Raw genomic sequence first — 16,181 nt, forward strand, 5'->3', positions numbered from 1 at the left:
GAAAGATGTACTTCAAGGAGGGCAACATGACAAGAAATTGCCACTGAACAATATGAAGCACCATATTTTGCCAAAACAACATTCTTGTAAGAGTTGTACTCAGAAAACTGAGGCCTAAAACGCAGTGTGTTATAGCACTTACAAAAATCATTATGCACAATGAAATCATCCAAAGTTTCAGACATAATTGAGAAAATAATAGGGCTCCCTGTTTGATACAGATATTTTAAATCCTAAAGATCGAAGTATGGCTCATGATTTTTTCTTTTTAATCAGTGTGTGAAAGCAGCCAAGACATTTTCAAAACCAAACAGATATGGTTACTCACTGTACAAGTTTGAAGAGTTGCTGTTTCTCTAGGCAGCACAAAAGCTGATGCTGTGGCGCCTGATACAGCTTCAGCTGTTGCCAATTCATCAGAAAAAGTTGTAGTCAAGCCATAAAGTGGTTTGGTAGATAAATAGGCAAATGAGGAAACTGATGGAGCTGTTGTGTCATTTGGATGGTCAGATATCATTAGCAGTGAGCTCACAGAAGGTGTTTGCACCTCAGGTGATATTTCAAGTTTTGAAGTTTGAGTTGTACTGACTGATGACACAGCTATAGAAGAAAAAGGTTTTGGTTCAGAGGATGAATGTACAGTAGACAATACTGATACACTTATATTAGAAGGAACTGCAGTTATGTTTGTGAAATATGGAGAGTAAAACATTCGAGGTGTTTCTGGGGTAGCGGTAGCACCTTGAACTTGGACAGTTTGGACTTCTGTTATTAATTCTGGCTCGTCAGATTTTACTGTATCAGAGGGCACAGCTCCTTTTGCTTTGGAAGTAACAGAAAAATAGGTGGCCTTCACAGAGCTTGTGATAGATTCTGTTACTGCTTCTGCTTTGTCTGAAGTTGCTGACACAATACCAACATTTTGCCCACTACTGCTTATCACTGAAGAGGCTGAAGCTGCAGCTGCTGAATGGGCCATAGCTGACACCATTGTACTTGTTAGAAACATGGAACTGGAGGCAGTAGTTGAAAGTGTGACTTTCTTAGGCAACGCTGGAGTTTTCTCTGTATCACTTTTGCTCGTTGATGTTGATGGCTCACTCCCCATCACAATGGGAATTTCTGTTGTTTCTGTTAACAAAACTGATGAAGAGGTTGACTTAGATCCTGATGAAGCTGTAGTTGTTTCAAGTGTTTGACTTGAATCAAGTGACTCAGTAAATGAGGCCTGCCATGTGAATTTTTGCCTAGTACCTGCCTTTTGTGTGGAAAACGAAGGAAATACTTCTTTTTTAATTGTTCCTAAAGAAGAAGAAGATGCAAACACTTCTGGTGAGGAAGGGAGAATTCTGGTGCCAAAAATCAAGTCAGCTGTTGTTCTAGTTAGGACTGTAGGTTGTAAAACAGAAGAAGTCCTTGACACGTATGGCTGCGTTACTGAATCAGTTAAATGTAACTCTTTTTCAGTTGGCAAAATAACTTGTGTAGGACCTACTGAGGTAGGTAATATACTTGAATGAATGTCTTCAGGTAGTGAGGCGGTTAAGGGGTATGAGGAAGTCAATTTTACTGTAGCTTCAGTTGTGCTAAAGACACGTTGTGGTTGATCACTGAATTTTGTTAGAGTTTTTGCAGTATACTGGTATATTGGGGTGATACTTTGGCTTGTCAACAAAGGCTCAGAAGTCTGACGACCAAGTTCCATAGCCTTCTGAGTAGAAAAAACTGGTAAAACCATGGTCTTTGTGGTCTGTACTGAATATTTGTCTCCTAAAGATGTCTGCCAAGACAAGGAGCCTACTGAAGATGGAGGAAAGGATGGCTGAGCTTTAGCTGCTGTAAGTTTTACTTTATCTGTTATACTTCGGACTGTAGATTCCAATGCTGTAGAAACTGTTGTAGTTTCTACTGGATATTTTGGTGTGGTTGTTACTTCCGGTATAATTTGTGTTAAAGAAGGTGAAGAAACCAATTTATCTGCTAGAGACTGAGAGGTGGAGAAAAGGTAAGAGGTCTTTGTTACTGGAAGTATAAAAGAAGGGGACAGAGTTGATTTTTCTTTGGCTATCATTACTTTTTTGGTTGTTATGAGCTGACTGCTGAATTCAGAAGATGGAGAGAATGTGGCATAGGTGACATTTAAAATGGCTTTTCCTGGCGATTTGTCATGTGATACTGTAGTTATTGGACTTGATTGTTCTGTTATAGTGGATAAAACAGAGAAATTCAGGACTGGAGAGGTCTTTTCTGTTGGTAACGTAGATTTTGTCAGAGTTCTTCTTGAATATAAAGAGGTTGTTTCACAGGATGTATGCATGGGACTGAGAGCTGTCAGTGATGCTTCTTTTCCATAGGAGGGTAGTGAAGGAAGAGAAATGTTTAAGGAGATTAGAGAACTTGATGGTGAAAAAGGGAAGGCAGATGGCTTTCTAGCAGAGATGCTAGTAATTCTTCCTACTTGTGATGTATCAGGCTGTGTTGTCAACAATGTGGTTTCAGTTGCACTAAGAGTAAGTGGAGATCCAGTGACGGATGCTCTTTGAGCCAACTCTGTAGCTTTGAAAGGAGCTGTGGCAGTTTCTTTTGATGAGACAGATGTTTTCACTGCTGATGTGGTAACGCTACCTGAATATGCTGAAGTGCTTGTCTTCACTGTACTTGAAAGCGGAGTTGACTTGTGTTCTGTAGATGTTTTTCCAGAAAGCAAAGTTGACTTTGCCACTAATTCAGAAGCAGATGTTATTTTGGATGTTCCCTCAACAGACAAAGGTGTCACTTTGATAGTCTCAGCCACAACAGGATATTTAGCGTATAATGTAGTTAGGAACTCTGTTGTGTTTAGAACTGTGTATGAGGGATATTTTGTAGTTGAAACAGTTTTAAATGTCTTTTTTAATTCGCCTGAAGCTGGGGAAGCATGAGTAGTAGACACTGAAGGTCTTTTTGTAGAAAGAGTGAGGGATTTTTCAGTTGTAGAACTAGGATGTAGTGAATATGGAGGGAGATAAGAACTTGACATATGCTCCACATGAAATTTTGTTTTAGGAGTTTCCCTTGTATGAGTTGTAAATGATAGTGAAGTTGTTTCTGATGCTCTCTCTTGAGTTTGCAGAGTTGTTATCTTTGGACCTAGAGTTGCAGTGAAAGGTATCTCTGCAGTAGCAGTGAGGTGTAGAACCATTTCAGTAGCAGATTGTGTAGTTACCTTTCCTAATGAAATAGGTGGTATGGATGTTGGTGACAATGTAGTCTTCATGCTTTGTTCAGTTAAAGCAGTTGCTGCTTTTGTTGTTGCTGAAGATGCCGGTTTTAATGAAGTAGTGATCACAGGAGAAAATGTTACTGTAATGTTAGTTGCTGCGGGAAAAGACTGTCCTATGCTTATTTTTGTCTCTCCTGAAGTTTCTGTTAGGTTTACTGGTGGTGCATATGAAGGCGTGCCCAGAGGTGGTGATGTGGAAAACTGGAGCAGATAGGCAGTAGTTTTTTCTGTTATTGATTCAAATGTACTAGGTTTAAGTGTTTTAAGTCCTTCTGGTTTTACTTGTGCTTCTTTTGTGGGAAGTGTTCTTGTGGCTATTTCTGGTATTTCCATTTTTTTAGTTTTGACTGGCATTTCTGCTGTACTAAGTATTAGTGGTGGCCGAGTAAAAATAAAAGTAGCAATTGTTTTGGTTTCTGATTCTGTGCTTGTAGTCGCTGCATTTGTAGCAGTTACTGTCTGAGGTTCTGTAGCCCTCAACAGTTCAGTGGAACCACTACTGATTGGTTGTATCTTTGTGGAAGTTTCTGAAGTGACAGTAGACAGAGACAATGGAGAAATGTCAACGGGAGAAGACAAGCTTACATTAGACTTTGTTGTCCCAGACATTGCTGTAGTGCTTCTCCCAGATGTAATTTCTGCTGACTGTGAAGAAATATTTGATGATAGAGATATGTTTGGAAGTGTTGTATGAGATGTAACAGCTGAAAATTCAGTTTTCCCTGTAGCTGCAGTCACTTGCAATTTTGAAGCAATTGTTTCCATGTCTATTGCTTCAGGTACAGGAAATGGAGTTAGCACTTCACTGATCACCGCCAAACTTGTACTTGATGTCATGTGTGAAGCTGATGGTGTTTGAATGCTGGGTGGCAAAGCCAGACTATCGTCTGCAGGTTCAATGCCTGAAATCAGAGAAAAGTAAATAGTAGTCTGAAATTTATGAATTATTATAGCCATGAAGCTAGCTGAGTTATAGGTTAACACATATAACTGATCTTTTAAATTGCTTTTAAACTTCTGAAATTCATAGACAACTTAAAAACCAAATTCATTAAATCATTTGCTCCATATCTAATGTTGCTGAAGTATTTTAAGAAAAAAAGAACTACTTAGTTTAATTTTTGAGAGGTGAAATTGTTTTAACTAAAATGTATGTTTAGTGAGCTCAAGATTCATACAACTAAGGTCAATGTTACACAAATTTAAGCACTGGTATTTGAAAATTTGACTAAAGACCTAAGAAATTAACAAGCTAAGTGTCATACATAATACATATAATTTTTCAAACATACAGTCTTCAAAATACACGCATCTTTGAGTGATTTCATCCAGCAACATATTGAGAGGACAATCAGGGATGCATCCTTCCACTCTAAAAGAAAAACAATAAGTATTAACTAGTTGAACAGTATGTGGATTGAGCATTCAATTTGAGGAAAACAGAATTTATTTATAAAGTATTTTTAAGTAGACTATCTTGTTCTATCTAAATCTCATCACTTCAGTGTACTTCAAAATGTCATTGCCATGGCTTCCATTCTCACTCAGATTTAAGCTAAAGCATGAACTCAGCCTTTGAAACGAATGGTCACAGGTTCAATAGTGAATGCTACTGCTTAAGAAATGCCAAACACTTTAATGTATCAAAATCCAAATGCCCGTTTTACCAGACTCGGTACAAATTCCAACTGGGAGGAATAGGCAAGGATGGATATAGCTGTTGTAATCTCAAGAAAATGTAAGGGCACAACTACTTGAAATAAACTTATAATCCCCTTTCTTTATTAATACTCTGTAATGCTCTCTCCCCTCCATCTTGAACATTACAGTTATACTAGTAACTCCAGAATCTGACAATACTTACTTAACAACTTGAAATGTCACTTTCACACACCAGCCGCAGCAGGTTTTATTCCATTTCTTTTCTCCTTCACTTCTCCTTATACAAGAACACAATCTTGCAATACTGAGCCTACGTCTGGTCCCTCATATTCTTATTATGCTGCATATTACCCAAATTACATACTTTTCCATAAAAATACAGATACTTACTTTGGTACTGCCTGACAGTTTTTTCCCAAAGGGTCTCTGCAAGTCCTGAAACAAGGGCTTGTGCAAGTATCATAATGCCATTCACATGCAGAATAGGACAGAAATTTAAATTTGACATCTGAAAAACAATGAAGATCTGCTATTACCATACATTTTTCTAGAAATATATATACACAGAGATACATATCACTAAGAGGCATGCTTTAAGTTCACTGCAGTTCTAAATTTCTTACTGTTTCTACCCGTATTCTATACAAATAAAATCAGTAATATTTCTTGAGCTGCTAAGGTCTTTTAAACATAGAAAAACAGTTTATGCAGAGTATATTTGAGTGTGCTGGCTCTTCAGTCTGGTTTTGTATTATAAAACATGACATTGTATTATTCGCATTTACTGTATATGACAATCACTTGAAAATAAAGCCAGGCAAATTAGAGCTGTTTTTAAGTTTTAAAAACTATATCTATAGTGAAACTGTATGTTTGGTTATTCAAACAAAAAGCAAAATTGAGATTATGATGATCCAGTGCAATTATTGCTATTAGAATCAAAACAAAAAGCAGCGGTTAGATACAGTAATACTCTTTATAACATACTATATCATTAACAGTTGTTTACTTCGTGCGTAAAATTCACCGATATAGTACAAAGGTACACATAACTTGTATGACACAATTAGATTTTAAAAGCCAAATTAAACATAATTCCAAATAAAGTAATCAGAAATTATGCCACTTTAGGCTCTTTAAAGCAATTTATCTTAACAGCTGATCTTCTCAAAAGCAGTACAAGACAGCCACTCCAAGAGGAATTAATTCAAACCTCATAACATTCTGAATCTGAAATTCTAACTGCTCCTATAATGAACAAAGCAAGTCAGACGAGATGAGACATGTAGTCTTGCAAAAATTAACTCAAAACATATATTTCAGCAGACAAAATAGCACCAATGAAACATTATAGCCATTTAAAAACAACAAAAAAAAAAACCCTCCCCAAAATTAACAAATCCCCCTCTCCCAAACCCAAACTGCCTTCAGACTACCTATGCAGATAGTATTTTTTCAAAGACTTCAAATTCACATAATTGAAACTCAAAGTACGAATTCAAGTAGAGGAAAAGTTAAACTTAAAAGTAAAAATAAACAGAAATAAGGAAAAGCTATACTTCCAGTGCTTATTAAATTATGCAGGAACTTTACAAAATTAATGTAGAGAAGAAAGAGACTGAAAGTAAAATCTGAGAGAAATAAATTTGTGGCAATCATCATATGGGTGAGATGCACTTGCATGTTCAAATGCAGCATCATGCTTTCTTTTTCATTACAACACTGCCCCATCTGCATGCAGAACAGCTTCCCACACAATGCTAGATTAGCACAGTGGCTCTTCCAACAACTGCGTGACGTGGGCAATATATCTGGATTTCAGTACCTGAACTACAACAGCCCACCCCAGCTCCTGCCTGTGGCAGTCAGGGCAGGGCAGTGACACTTCACTTACATTTATGCCTAGAGAAGACCATCATCATGACATATGGGTTCGCTCTAGATTGGTAAACCTCATCTTAGAGGTATGTGATCCAGAGACTACAAAGAGTAGCTGCTCTCAATGTTTACCAGAAAGAAAATGCTTACTACTTATAAAGAGTTTTCATTTCTGTTTTTTGGGGGGCTTGAGGGGGTTGTTGGGGTTTTTATGTCTTTTTGCTTTTAAGTTTTGCTGATCTTTGCTTGACTGATATACGAAGAGAGTAGCTCTTTCACATCTTTTTGGAGACAGTTTTTCTATGAAGATCCTAAGAAATCATTTTTCCTGAAATTTAGGGACATCAGCATTTCTGCCATTATTAACTATTACTGCCTTCTTTTTAAATTCATATAATTCTCTTAAATCAGAGATACAAATCAAACTCAGACAAAAGAGTGTACGTTGCCATCTAGTGTTATCCATTTTACACGTCACTCTATTCAAGGACATGTCACTGCTTTTGAAAACGTGATTTTTATGACAGTAACAAATGCATTTATGAAGTTACATTCCCATAAAAAGCTAAGTACAGGACACTGAATTCTTCTGTGACCCCTTCTAAAGAAACCAACTCGAATTGCTTAAATCTAGTGGAGAAAGGGAATTATTTCCATACATTTTGCTGACTGATGTATGGGGTTTTGTATGCATGCACAGGTCAGAGTGTTAAGGTTTAAGGACAAAAGAAGATATATGACAAAAAGACAGAACATATCAGAGACTTGTTAGCACAGGCAATCATCAACAATTAGTAACAGACAGCAATAACAGTATATCCAAATGAAATCTAGGAAATCTCATTCATCAGACTACCCTAGATCAAGTACAGAGACCAACCTGTAACTTTTAACTCTTACCACAAACCTCACAATAATCACAGAAGTTTCAAACACAATAAAGGTACAAGCTTTGCAGAAGACACACTGTAACTCAATGAAGAATGGTAGTTTCTCAATTTGGCAGAACAGTGACTGTGAATTGATACTTCCAAGTGCTGGGATTAACATACCATCTCCCATTCTCCAAATAAACTTAAGACCTTTACAAAATGATTGCCACGTTTTCCTCAAGCTTTCCTATAGATTAAGTTCACAGAGTTTGCTGGTGTTGCATGCCTTGGCAGGAAACAGAGCAAATTTCTATATAAAGGCATAGGATTTGTTGAGTGGTACACAAACACTGTTTTCAGTCAAGAACAAAGTCACGCTTGTCTGCAAATTTTGTTTCTACTTCTGCAGAAAGAAGTATGGACAACAGATGAATTCATGAACCTGGTCATAAAAATTTCAGAAGAGTTTTCAAAGAGCTGTAGAACCAATGGATATTCAATTTTCCAGTCAAGGGATTTTGAGAATTGAGTATGCCAGGCAAAGCTGTATTAGGTTTTTTTAGCATGTAAATTGCATGAAAGAAAAGACCAAAACACCACAGCAAGAGTAGAATATATTGCATGAATTGGTTTCCAGTATCTTAAAACTTTTCATTATGTCTCAGTAAACCCATCAGAAATAGTGAAATCTATGCTTTATTATGAATTATGGGAAAATGCCTTTCCAGCATTACAAGAATGTCTGTTCAGTCATTCATCATGTTTAAAGTTTTCACTACTGGCAACATCACCTCTGGAATGCTTAAGCAGCCCAAGGACCTAGCTTGTTGACTGTGCAAGGCACTGCAAAAAATCCCAAAAAACCCCAAAATCCACACCACCAAAAAACTCCACACAGCAAGATTCAGTTCCTGCTTAAAAAGTTCAGACTCAACAGAGATGAGACAGAAAATGAAGGGGAGGAGAAACAGAGGCACAGAGCCATGTTCTGAATGAAAATGAATTCAAGACTAAGCCAAGAGAACAATAAAGTATCTCTATAACTAGCTAAAATCATAGATTATTTTGCCTCTTTTTAATACATCTGTATATTAACTACGACCAAAATGCCCGCAGTTATTAGGGTATAAGGAAAAGCAGCAACAACATGCTTTAAAGCCATTCAAGCATCCCTCTTCCTAAACTGAGGGAAATATTTATTTCACTCTCTGTATTGATTTTAGATATTAACTTCCAAGCCAGACCAACCTTGGCTTTATTGTTACTACAATACTGCTATTCCCATGGCAGAAACTACCACAGCTCAGAAACTCTGGATTTTGCCAGTGTCATGGCACGAACACTTCATGCTAGGCACGATGCTAATCAGCCACCTCCACCACATGCTTTCCATTTTTTTAGTACTTATATTCCCCCTCCAGCAACCAGTAATACGAGCTTACTGTACTCTCTGCAACAGTACAGATCACTCATAACAAAAGAATGATACACAGTTTACAGACAATGAGTCAAGCTTCCTATATCAGGCATGTGTTCCTCAAAAGGATTTGTCATGGCATTTGAAAATAACCATGTGTCTCCTGGTGAAGTCTACCAGCATTTGTCTTCTGCTCAGTGACACAGCAAATCCTTCACAAAATGTTAAATTATGCCCTGGGTGACAGTCATTCCAGTTGACATGCCAACTGAGCCCACAGTTCTTCTACCCTAACAGGAGCTGAGCATATCAACGAGTTACAGTACTGCAGAAAGCTTTCGTATGACTGCAGGTATACGCGTTGCCAAAGACAATATAGTAAAAGATATTCCCCAACTCCATTGTTTTCCCACATGCTTGGACATCAGAGAAGCACTTTCTTCCCGGTAACTTATGATTTTCATTTTTTGGGGCTTTAAAAAAAAAATCTGTGGTAATGAATTATTGCAACCATTTATGAAGAATTCTAATTTTTCATCATTGACAGACTGTGGTGTTCTGTTGAGCTGCAACAATCTTTCTTAGTAACTTGGCCACTTTTTTGTGTGTTAAAAATTCCTAGTGTTCACAAGTCCATCCTACCTTTTTTTTCTATGCTTTTACCTCATGAAGACAAAATCTGCCATTGTCAGAATCTGTGTATTATCAATAATTACATGCTATGCTCAAAAAAAGGTTGTTTAATTAAAAAAGAACCAAGCTAAATTTGAAATGTTCTAATGTTAATAAAAGGTTATATTTAAAATAAAGATTTTTAAAATAATGGGGAAAAAAAAAAAAGGCTTTTTGTTCTCATCTGACACTTTCTTCTATTGTACTGTTTTTCCCAAAGATTTTAAAAAATCTAGTAGGAGAAAAATTTGCTTTAGAATTACTTCTATTTGTAAGAGCAGCAAAACTCTGCTTCGTAACGTAGATTGCCTGTCTCCTCAGTCACAAGTTTAGAAACATGAAATCCTATCTACCCACTTAACACACACAAACTACTAACAAACTCTGCCCATGACTTCTACATTTCTGCAATGAAAAGTGTAAGCAAATATCATTGGAAAAATTGAACTTTGTGCCCAGCCAAAACATCACTGAAAGCAAAGTATAATTGTCTACCTCTCAAATACTTTTGTTTAGTTTACTATTAAAATGTTAGAGGAATTTAATCTTGTCACTGTAACTATTTAATCTCCTATTTATTCAGTCAAAAATGGGAGGTCAAATGTTTGTGTTTGTGGTATAAATAGGAAAAATGTCACAATTCGACAGTACTCTCAGTCTGATTCCAAGAGCTACCAAGAAGATGTGTTCAGGGACATACTTGGGATTTGCAGGTACAACAGCACTTGCTCAGCATTATACAGCTCCACGTCTCATTTCACGATCTTTTGGACCGACAAAGTGTACAAGCTCAAGTTAAACTTATGAACAACTCATAAGTAAAACTGGACATTCTAGAAAACTAACTCTCCTGATGGAAATGGATATAAGTCAAAGTTAAAATAGTCAATGATATTATGTATAAATCTGACTTAGGTTCAAGATGCTTTTCTAAACAAAGTTTTTCATTAAATTTAACTTCATTTTCCATTTTGTAGTATGTATCTGAATGCGTTTCAGTTAATTAAGATGCAAACATTAAAAGAAACCAAAAATGCTCTGTATCAAAATTAAATATTGACAAATACCTCTATGCAGTGTGCATATACTTAGTGCATCTTGGGGTTTAATTTTAATTTTAGCTGAAAATTCTCTAACAGGCCTTATATTTACAGCAAGTTAGCTATTAAAGCACATAGTTAAGAACTTTGCTGCGGAATTTATATAGGGCAAGTCACATTTTTATAACGCGTAAGTTTAATTCACAGTGATCTTAAAAGCGTAAAGCATATTATAATAATTCTACGTGAATGGTAAAAGGTAACTAGTTTGAGCATGTTATTTTTATTATAAAATTATAGAATGGTTTGGGTTGGAAGGGACCTTAAAGATCATCTAGTTCCAACAGCCTGCCATGGGCAGGGACACCTTCCTCCAGCCCAGATTGATCAAGGCCTCATCCAACCTGACCTTTTTAAAAAGGGTAAGAAAACTGCAGCTATATCCATAAAAAGGTCATAAATTCCATACATTCACTAATTCTAATTTCCCAACAATTTCAGATGTGACTTGATTATTCTTACATGACACCTCTCTGCTTGTCCATCTGGTAAGACTAAGTGCATTCTTTCTTTTGACTGAATGCATACCAACCCATTGGTGGTAAAAATTCCTGCACAAAATGTATTTTCTTGTAAGTATACTCTAGATATTCAAATTCAGTTATCAACAAAAACCCTCAAATGTTTGTGGGAACAGGATAGCAGACAAATCTAAGTATAATGAAAATGACTCAATTTAGAAGCCAAAGTGACTTCTCATGGAAAATACTTTGCAGTGTTAGCCCATCATATCTGTGCAATTTATAGTCAAAGTATTTTGATGTGACGATATTTATTGCTGTGAAACTGGAAAAAGTGACTCGTCAGCTGACTTTAAACAGAGATGTATCTATTGCTGTGGTGATCAGGTCATTTAAAATTCTTCCTTTTGAATGTGCGTCAGAGCATGAAGAAGTCTCATGAGGAACTTTCTGGCCAAGGGGATTTACTGGGCCTATTATTCTGCTCCCAATATTTATCCTCTGATTCCGCAGGAATAGCTGTTCCCGGTTCAAGAGTTTCTGATCTAATATGCAAAGCATTTACAATAGTCAGCAAGAAACTCAATACGCTTTTGCCTGTGCACTCTGGAGCTGGTGTAACTTTTCCATTAACTTAAACAAATGCTGCTGTATTTTTAGACCATGTAATTACCCTACATCAGCAGGCTGGCCCTCCTGAAAGTACACTGGAGAAAGATTCGAGCCCTATGTTTCTCTGCTTATAAAACTCTGAAACCCAAGCCCTCGGATGTGGTGATTAATGAAATGCCTCTTGATCATTTGATCTGATCCCACTTGCTGAGGTAAATTGTTTTAGTTTTCCATTGGCATAGATAGGATTTTTTGGTATAATGACTGGAGGGTAAAGACTTCACACTTGAAAAGACATACCACTCTGCTAATGGATGACCACTGAGAATTGGAACATGTTTTAACCTTCTTCATTTCTCCCTCAAAGATAAAAGACTAAGGAGACATTTTTGTTATGTCCCAATAAAGTTACTTGCTTGAAATGCTGTACGAACATCCTGGTAATAGCATTAGCTCTATAATTCTGCCGTTCAAAACCTTCAACAGCTCTGTGATTACGAGCATTTGTCAAGAGGCAACAGGCATTTGGCAATGACAAAATCTGTCATTTTTTCTGAAGTTGGAGTGTGCCAGTCAACAGCTGCATTAGGCTGTCAGCGTAATGCACCGCAAAACATCAGCAGATTCACAATGCCACCATTAACACTTTAATTCAATGTTTTGATAACAAGAAGCTCCACAAGGCATACAGTTGGCCTCTTCTGTCACAGAAGTCAATGCCTGCTTCAGATTTGTCTGTGCTGAGATTCAGCATGGTCGTTGTAAAACATGGCCAGGCCATACTTCATGTGTTACAATATTTCATTTTCTTTCTTTGCTTGTAAAACAAATTTTGGTTTCCAAGAATGAGGAACTGATTTTAAAAAATGGTATTGCCAGGAATACCTATTAAAATATTTCTGCTACCCAAATAAACAGATTACTAATGCATTTAAAATTACAGCACAATCAAAAGCTTTAGAACATAAAAATAAACACTGGTAGTGATTTTGGTGGTTTCAGCAAGAAGTACTTGTTGCTGAAGTTCATAACTAAAGTCATATGAATATGTTTGATATGTCTGATGTATCAAGACAAGCAGACACTAAAGGAAATGGTGGTTTAATGAATAATCCACTTTGCTTGATTTTATAGGCCAGTATAACTTCTTGCATCTTGTTCTTGACCTGTAAGGCCATCTTCTTCAGCACAAGGTTCCCAAGTGTTTAAGAATATGTGAAAACAGTTATTTCTTTTCCTTACTAATCTAAAAAAGAAAGAGCTTGACTGATTGGTGGTTTTTTTTAATGTGTATTTTTTGTCATCAGTTCCTGTAGGAGCAACTTCTGCATCCAGGTCCTACAAAGGGTCCTAAGAATATCTCCTACATATCTGACCCTTATGTCTCAGTGGAATGGAACTATTACTACAGGAATAGGAATCTGTTACCTGGGTAGAAACACTCTCACAGCAAGCTATATTGTGTATTCAAGAGCTTTAGCTGTCCAAGAAACATTAGAGAAACAGGCATCTAGATCCCCAAGAAGAGTCATATATCTACACTTAGATAATGCCTGAAACACTAGAAGATAACATCCCAAAAGGCAGAGCCCCTCCGAGTGGGTACGTGGATAAAGTTTGGCGTGTTTTTCAGGGAAAACATGAGGTTTGAGAAGTGTAATCTACAGGCAATGTCCTTAGCACTAGACGGCATCAACCTCCGAGGAGGCCACAAAGCTTGCAATGAGAATGCACTGTACAGAAAACTATCTATCTCTGGCATCAGTCAGAGGGAAAGGAGAAGAAACATCATCCACAGACCTTAGCTTTTAGCAATGCATTCGGTTCTTCTCTACTCCCTTTGTGAAGCCATTATTCGTCAGCATGAATTTTCTACTCCTCAAGAATTCCCTCACCACCCATAAAGCAGCTATTGCCCAGAAACTATACACTAGGCTATGTATTTCCAAAAACAGTTGGCAAATATAGCAAAGTTGTGTTAAGCTATTTAATGGCTTTTGATAAGAAAACAAAATCTCATCCTCACTACAAATATCAGGGAAGAAGATTTTGAGCCTGCACATGACAGTTTACCCACAGCTCCCAGTTATGTAGGGGAGAAGTAAGCCGTCTCATCACCTATGAAAATATGAATTCCATTTAGCTTGTATTTTCACAGGGAGCAAACTGCTGTTCATAAAAATACAACTTTAATTACCCACCTACAAGTTTAAAAAGGGTCGATAACCTGAACTCCTCTGAATGATGATACTTCAAAAGCTCAACTGAAGAAGCTGAAATGTGGATGAAGTATCCTGGTTTCGCAAATGACTCAAAGGAACTATATCCTGACAGCCATGTATTCTTGTGAACAACAAAAGTAGACCTGTTGTGAAACTCTTCAGTTTTTTTCCATTTAGAAAGAACGAGGGTATTATTGGAGACCAGCTGAAGAAAATAGTTTGGTCTCTCAGCTGTTTCAAATGAAATCAAGTTGGAATCTGGGAAAAAAAAAATAAATAAAAATTAAAAAAGAAACCAAAACCAAAAAAACCACACACAAAACCCCCCCCCAAAACCAACACAGAACTCATTTACTTGCTGATATATGCATAGTAAACTGAACTCATTCTGATGTACCACTACTGATAATAGCAGCATGAGCAATGAAAAGTGGCTTTGGTTTTACCAGTGAATAGCCTGAATCTTCTAAGAAAACATACAGATTTCAGAGTGCTAGATTCAGATGGATATTTAGTTTTCTAAGTACCCTACAGATTTCAACAGGAATTCAAGCAGATTAAGACATTTGCCCATACCAGGATTCGGTTTACAACCTTCACTAAGCCATTTATTTAAAAAATCTTAAACTTTATCTAGCTAGCCCTACAAGTAATATTTGCCATCAGGAATTTATAGCTTACAAGTTTTCATTAAAAATAAATTACAAAAATGTATTTTGCATTCAGCTTTCTAAGCAGCCAGCTCCCTAACCCTTCTAAGAATGTTATCAGTGAAGCCTGTTTTCTGGCAAGTGTACCCACACGATACCTTACCCTGAAAACAGTACTGATTTGAAGCAAGCCTCTGTACAAAGAATTGCAGAGTGGCAGATCTTGAGCCTGTTACAGGCATCTCTTGCTCACAGAATTACCATTCTGTTTTGCTGTAAACTCTGCTATTCTCTTGAAAACAGCCATTAAACTACTGTAAAATCAACTAACCCTCCAGGCATAACTATCACATTCTGGTATAACACTTCTGGAAGACCAACTTGTTTTCTGAGCATAAACATTTCAATTAATCTGAAAAACATAGTGGCTCCTGTGAGTATCTCTTTATTAATTATCTGTAGCACATATCTCTTTAAAAAGTAACAATGGACAGCCAGTGTGATTTATAATACCTGACGTATAGCAAATCAAGGCACAAAACTTACCACTGTCTACGATTTGTCTGAAAATGACAAAACACATCAATTTTTCAAAGAACCAAGAACGTAATATAAATGAAGACATGGATATGAAAAATATCCTATTGATTGTACAAACACTCGTGGCCAAGTGATGAAATGCTCAAATTGAACTATAACGCCCAAATTCCATTTGCCAGGTTAAATTCTGAACAAGAGAGATTATATATGGAAATAAGACAGTAGGACTGTCCTTCCCTTTGCAAACGTGCATTGAACGCAATGTACAAGTGTCTCAAAACTATGACTAGTAAAAGAAATCTGGAATTTCTTTTTATTGTTACATTGTTCTTGTGTCAGTTACATGAGTTATTGTTACATGAGTTCTTGTGTCAGTTCTACAGACAGCAGTATTACTAATCAAATGCCTGTCATTTTTTCAACTGACCCATACCCCTTCTTTGGTTACACAAAGACAGCCACCTTCAGGCTGTCCAAAGAGCTGATCAGGGGGCTCTGGGCAGTAAAATGGTATTGAGACTCAAGCTCAAATTAAAGCTTTATATGCAGACAACTCTAGCATTTAATCAATGTCACAAAGTGCTGAATATATTCTTGTAAGCTTTTTCCACCTGTCTGAAGGTGTGCAAGACTTTTTTGTCTAATGAATAAGCAACACATTCCTTCAGCAGAAACTTAAGTTGGGACCTGAAGGAGACAAATTTGCCATATACATGCAGCTTAGGTTAGTGCCAATAGGCATCTCCATACAAGCAAGCAGAGAATGGGCGATGGTGGCAAAGTGAGGGAATACTCTTGTACGATTTCTCTCTCACTCTTTCCCATTCTGCCAG

General features: G+C 36.9%; 1 protein-coding gene across 1 annotated transcript in view; it reads right to left on the minus strand.

Annotated features, from left to right (window-relative positions):
- Positions 1 to 16,181, minus strand: part of OTOG (otogelin) — a 95,035-nt gene that overhangs the window by 26,852 nt on the left and 52,002 nt on the right. Inside the window, exons 33-36 of the mRNA XM_030482746.1 lie at positions 14,138 to 14,416; positions 5,315 to 5,432; positions 4,555 to 4,634; positions 329 to 4,164 (exon numbers count right to left, since the gene is read on the minus strand). Coding sequence (XP_030338606.1) covers positions 329 to 4,164; positions 4,555 to 4,634; positions 5,315 to 5,432; positions 14,138 to 14,416 — 4,313 coding nt within the window. The remainder of the gene's footprint in view (positions 1 to 328; positions 4,165 to 4,554; positions 4,635 to 5,314; positions 5,433 to 14,137; positions 14,417 to 16,181) is intronic.

The sequence above is a fragment of the Strigops habroptila genome, chromosome 4 (genome assembly GCF_004027225.2).
Source record: "Strigops habroptila isolate Jane chromosome 4, bStrHab1.2.pri, whole genome shotgun sequence".
Classification (NCBI taxonomy): Eukaryota; Metazoa; Chordata; class Aves; order Psittaciformes; family Psittacidae; genus Strigops; species Strigops habroptila.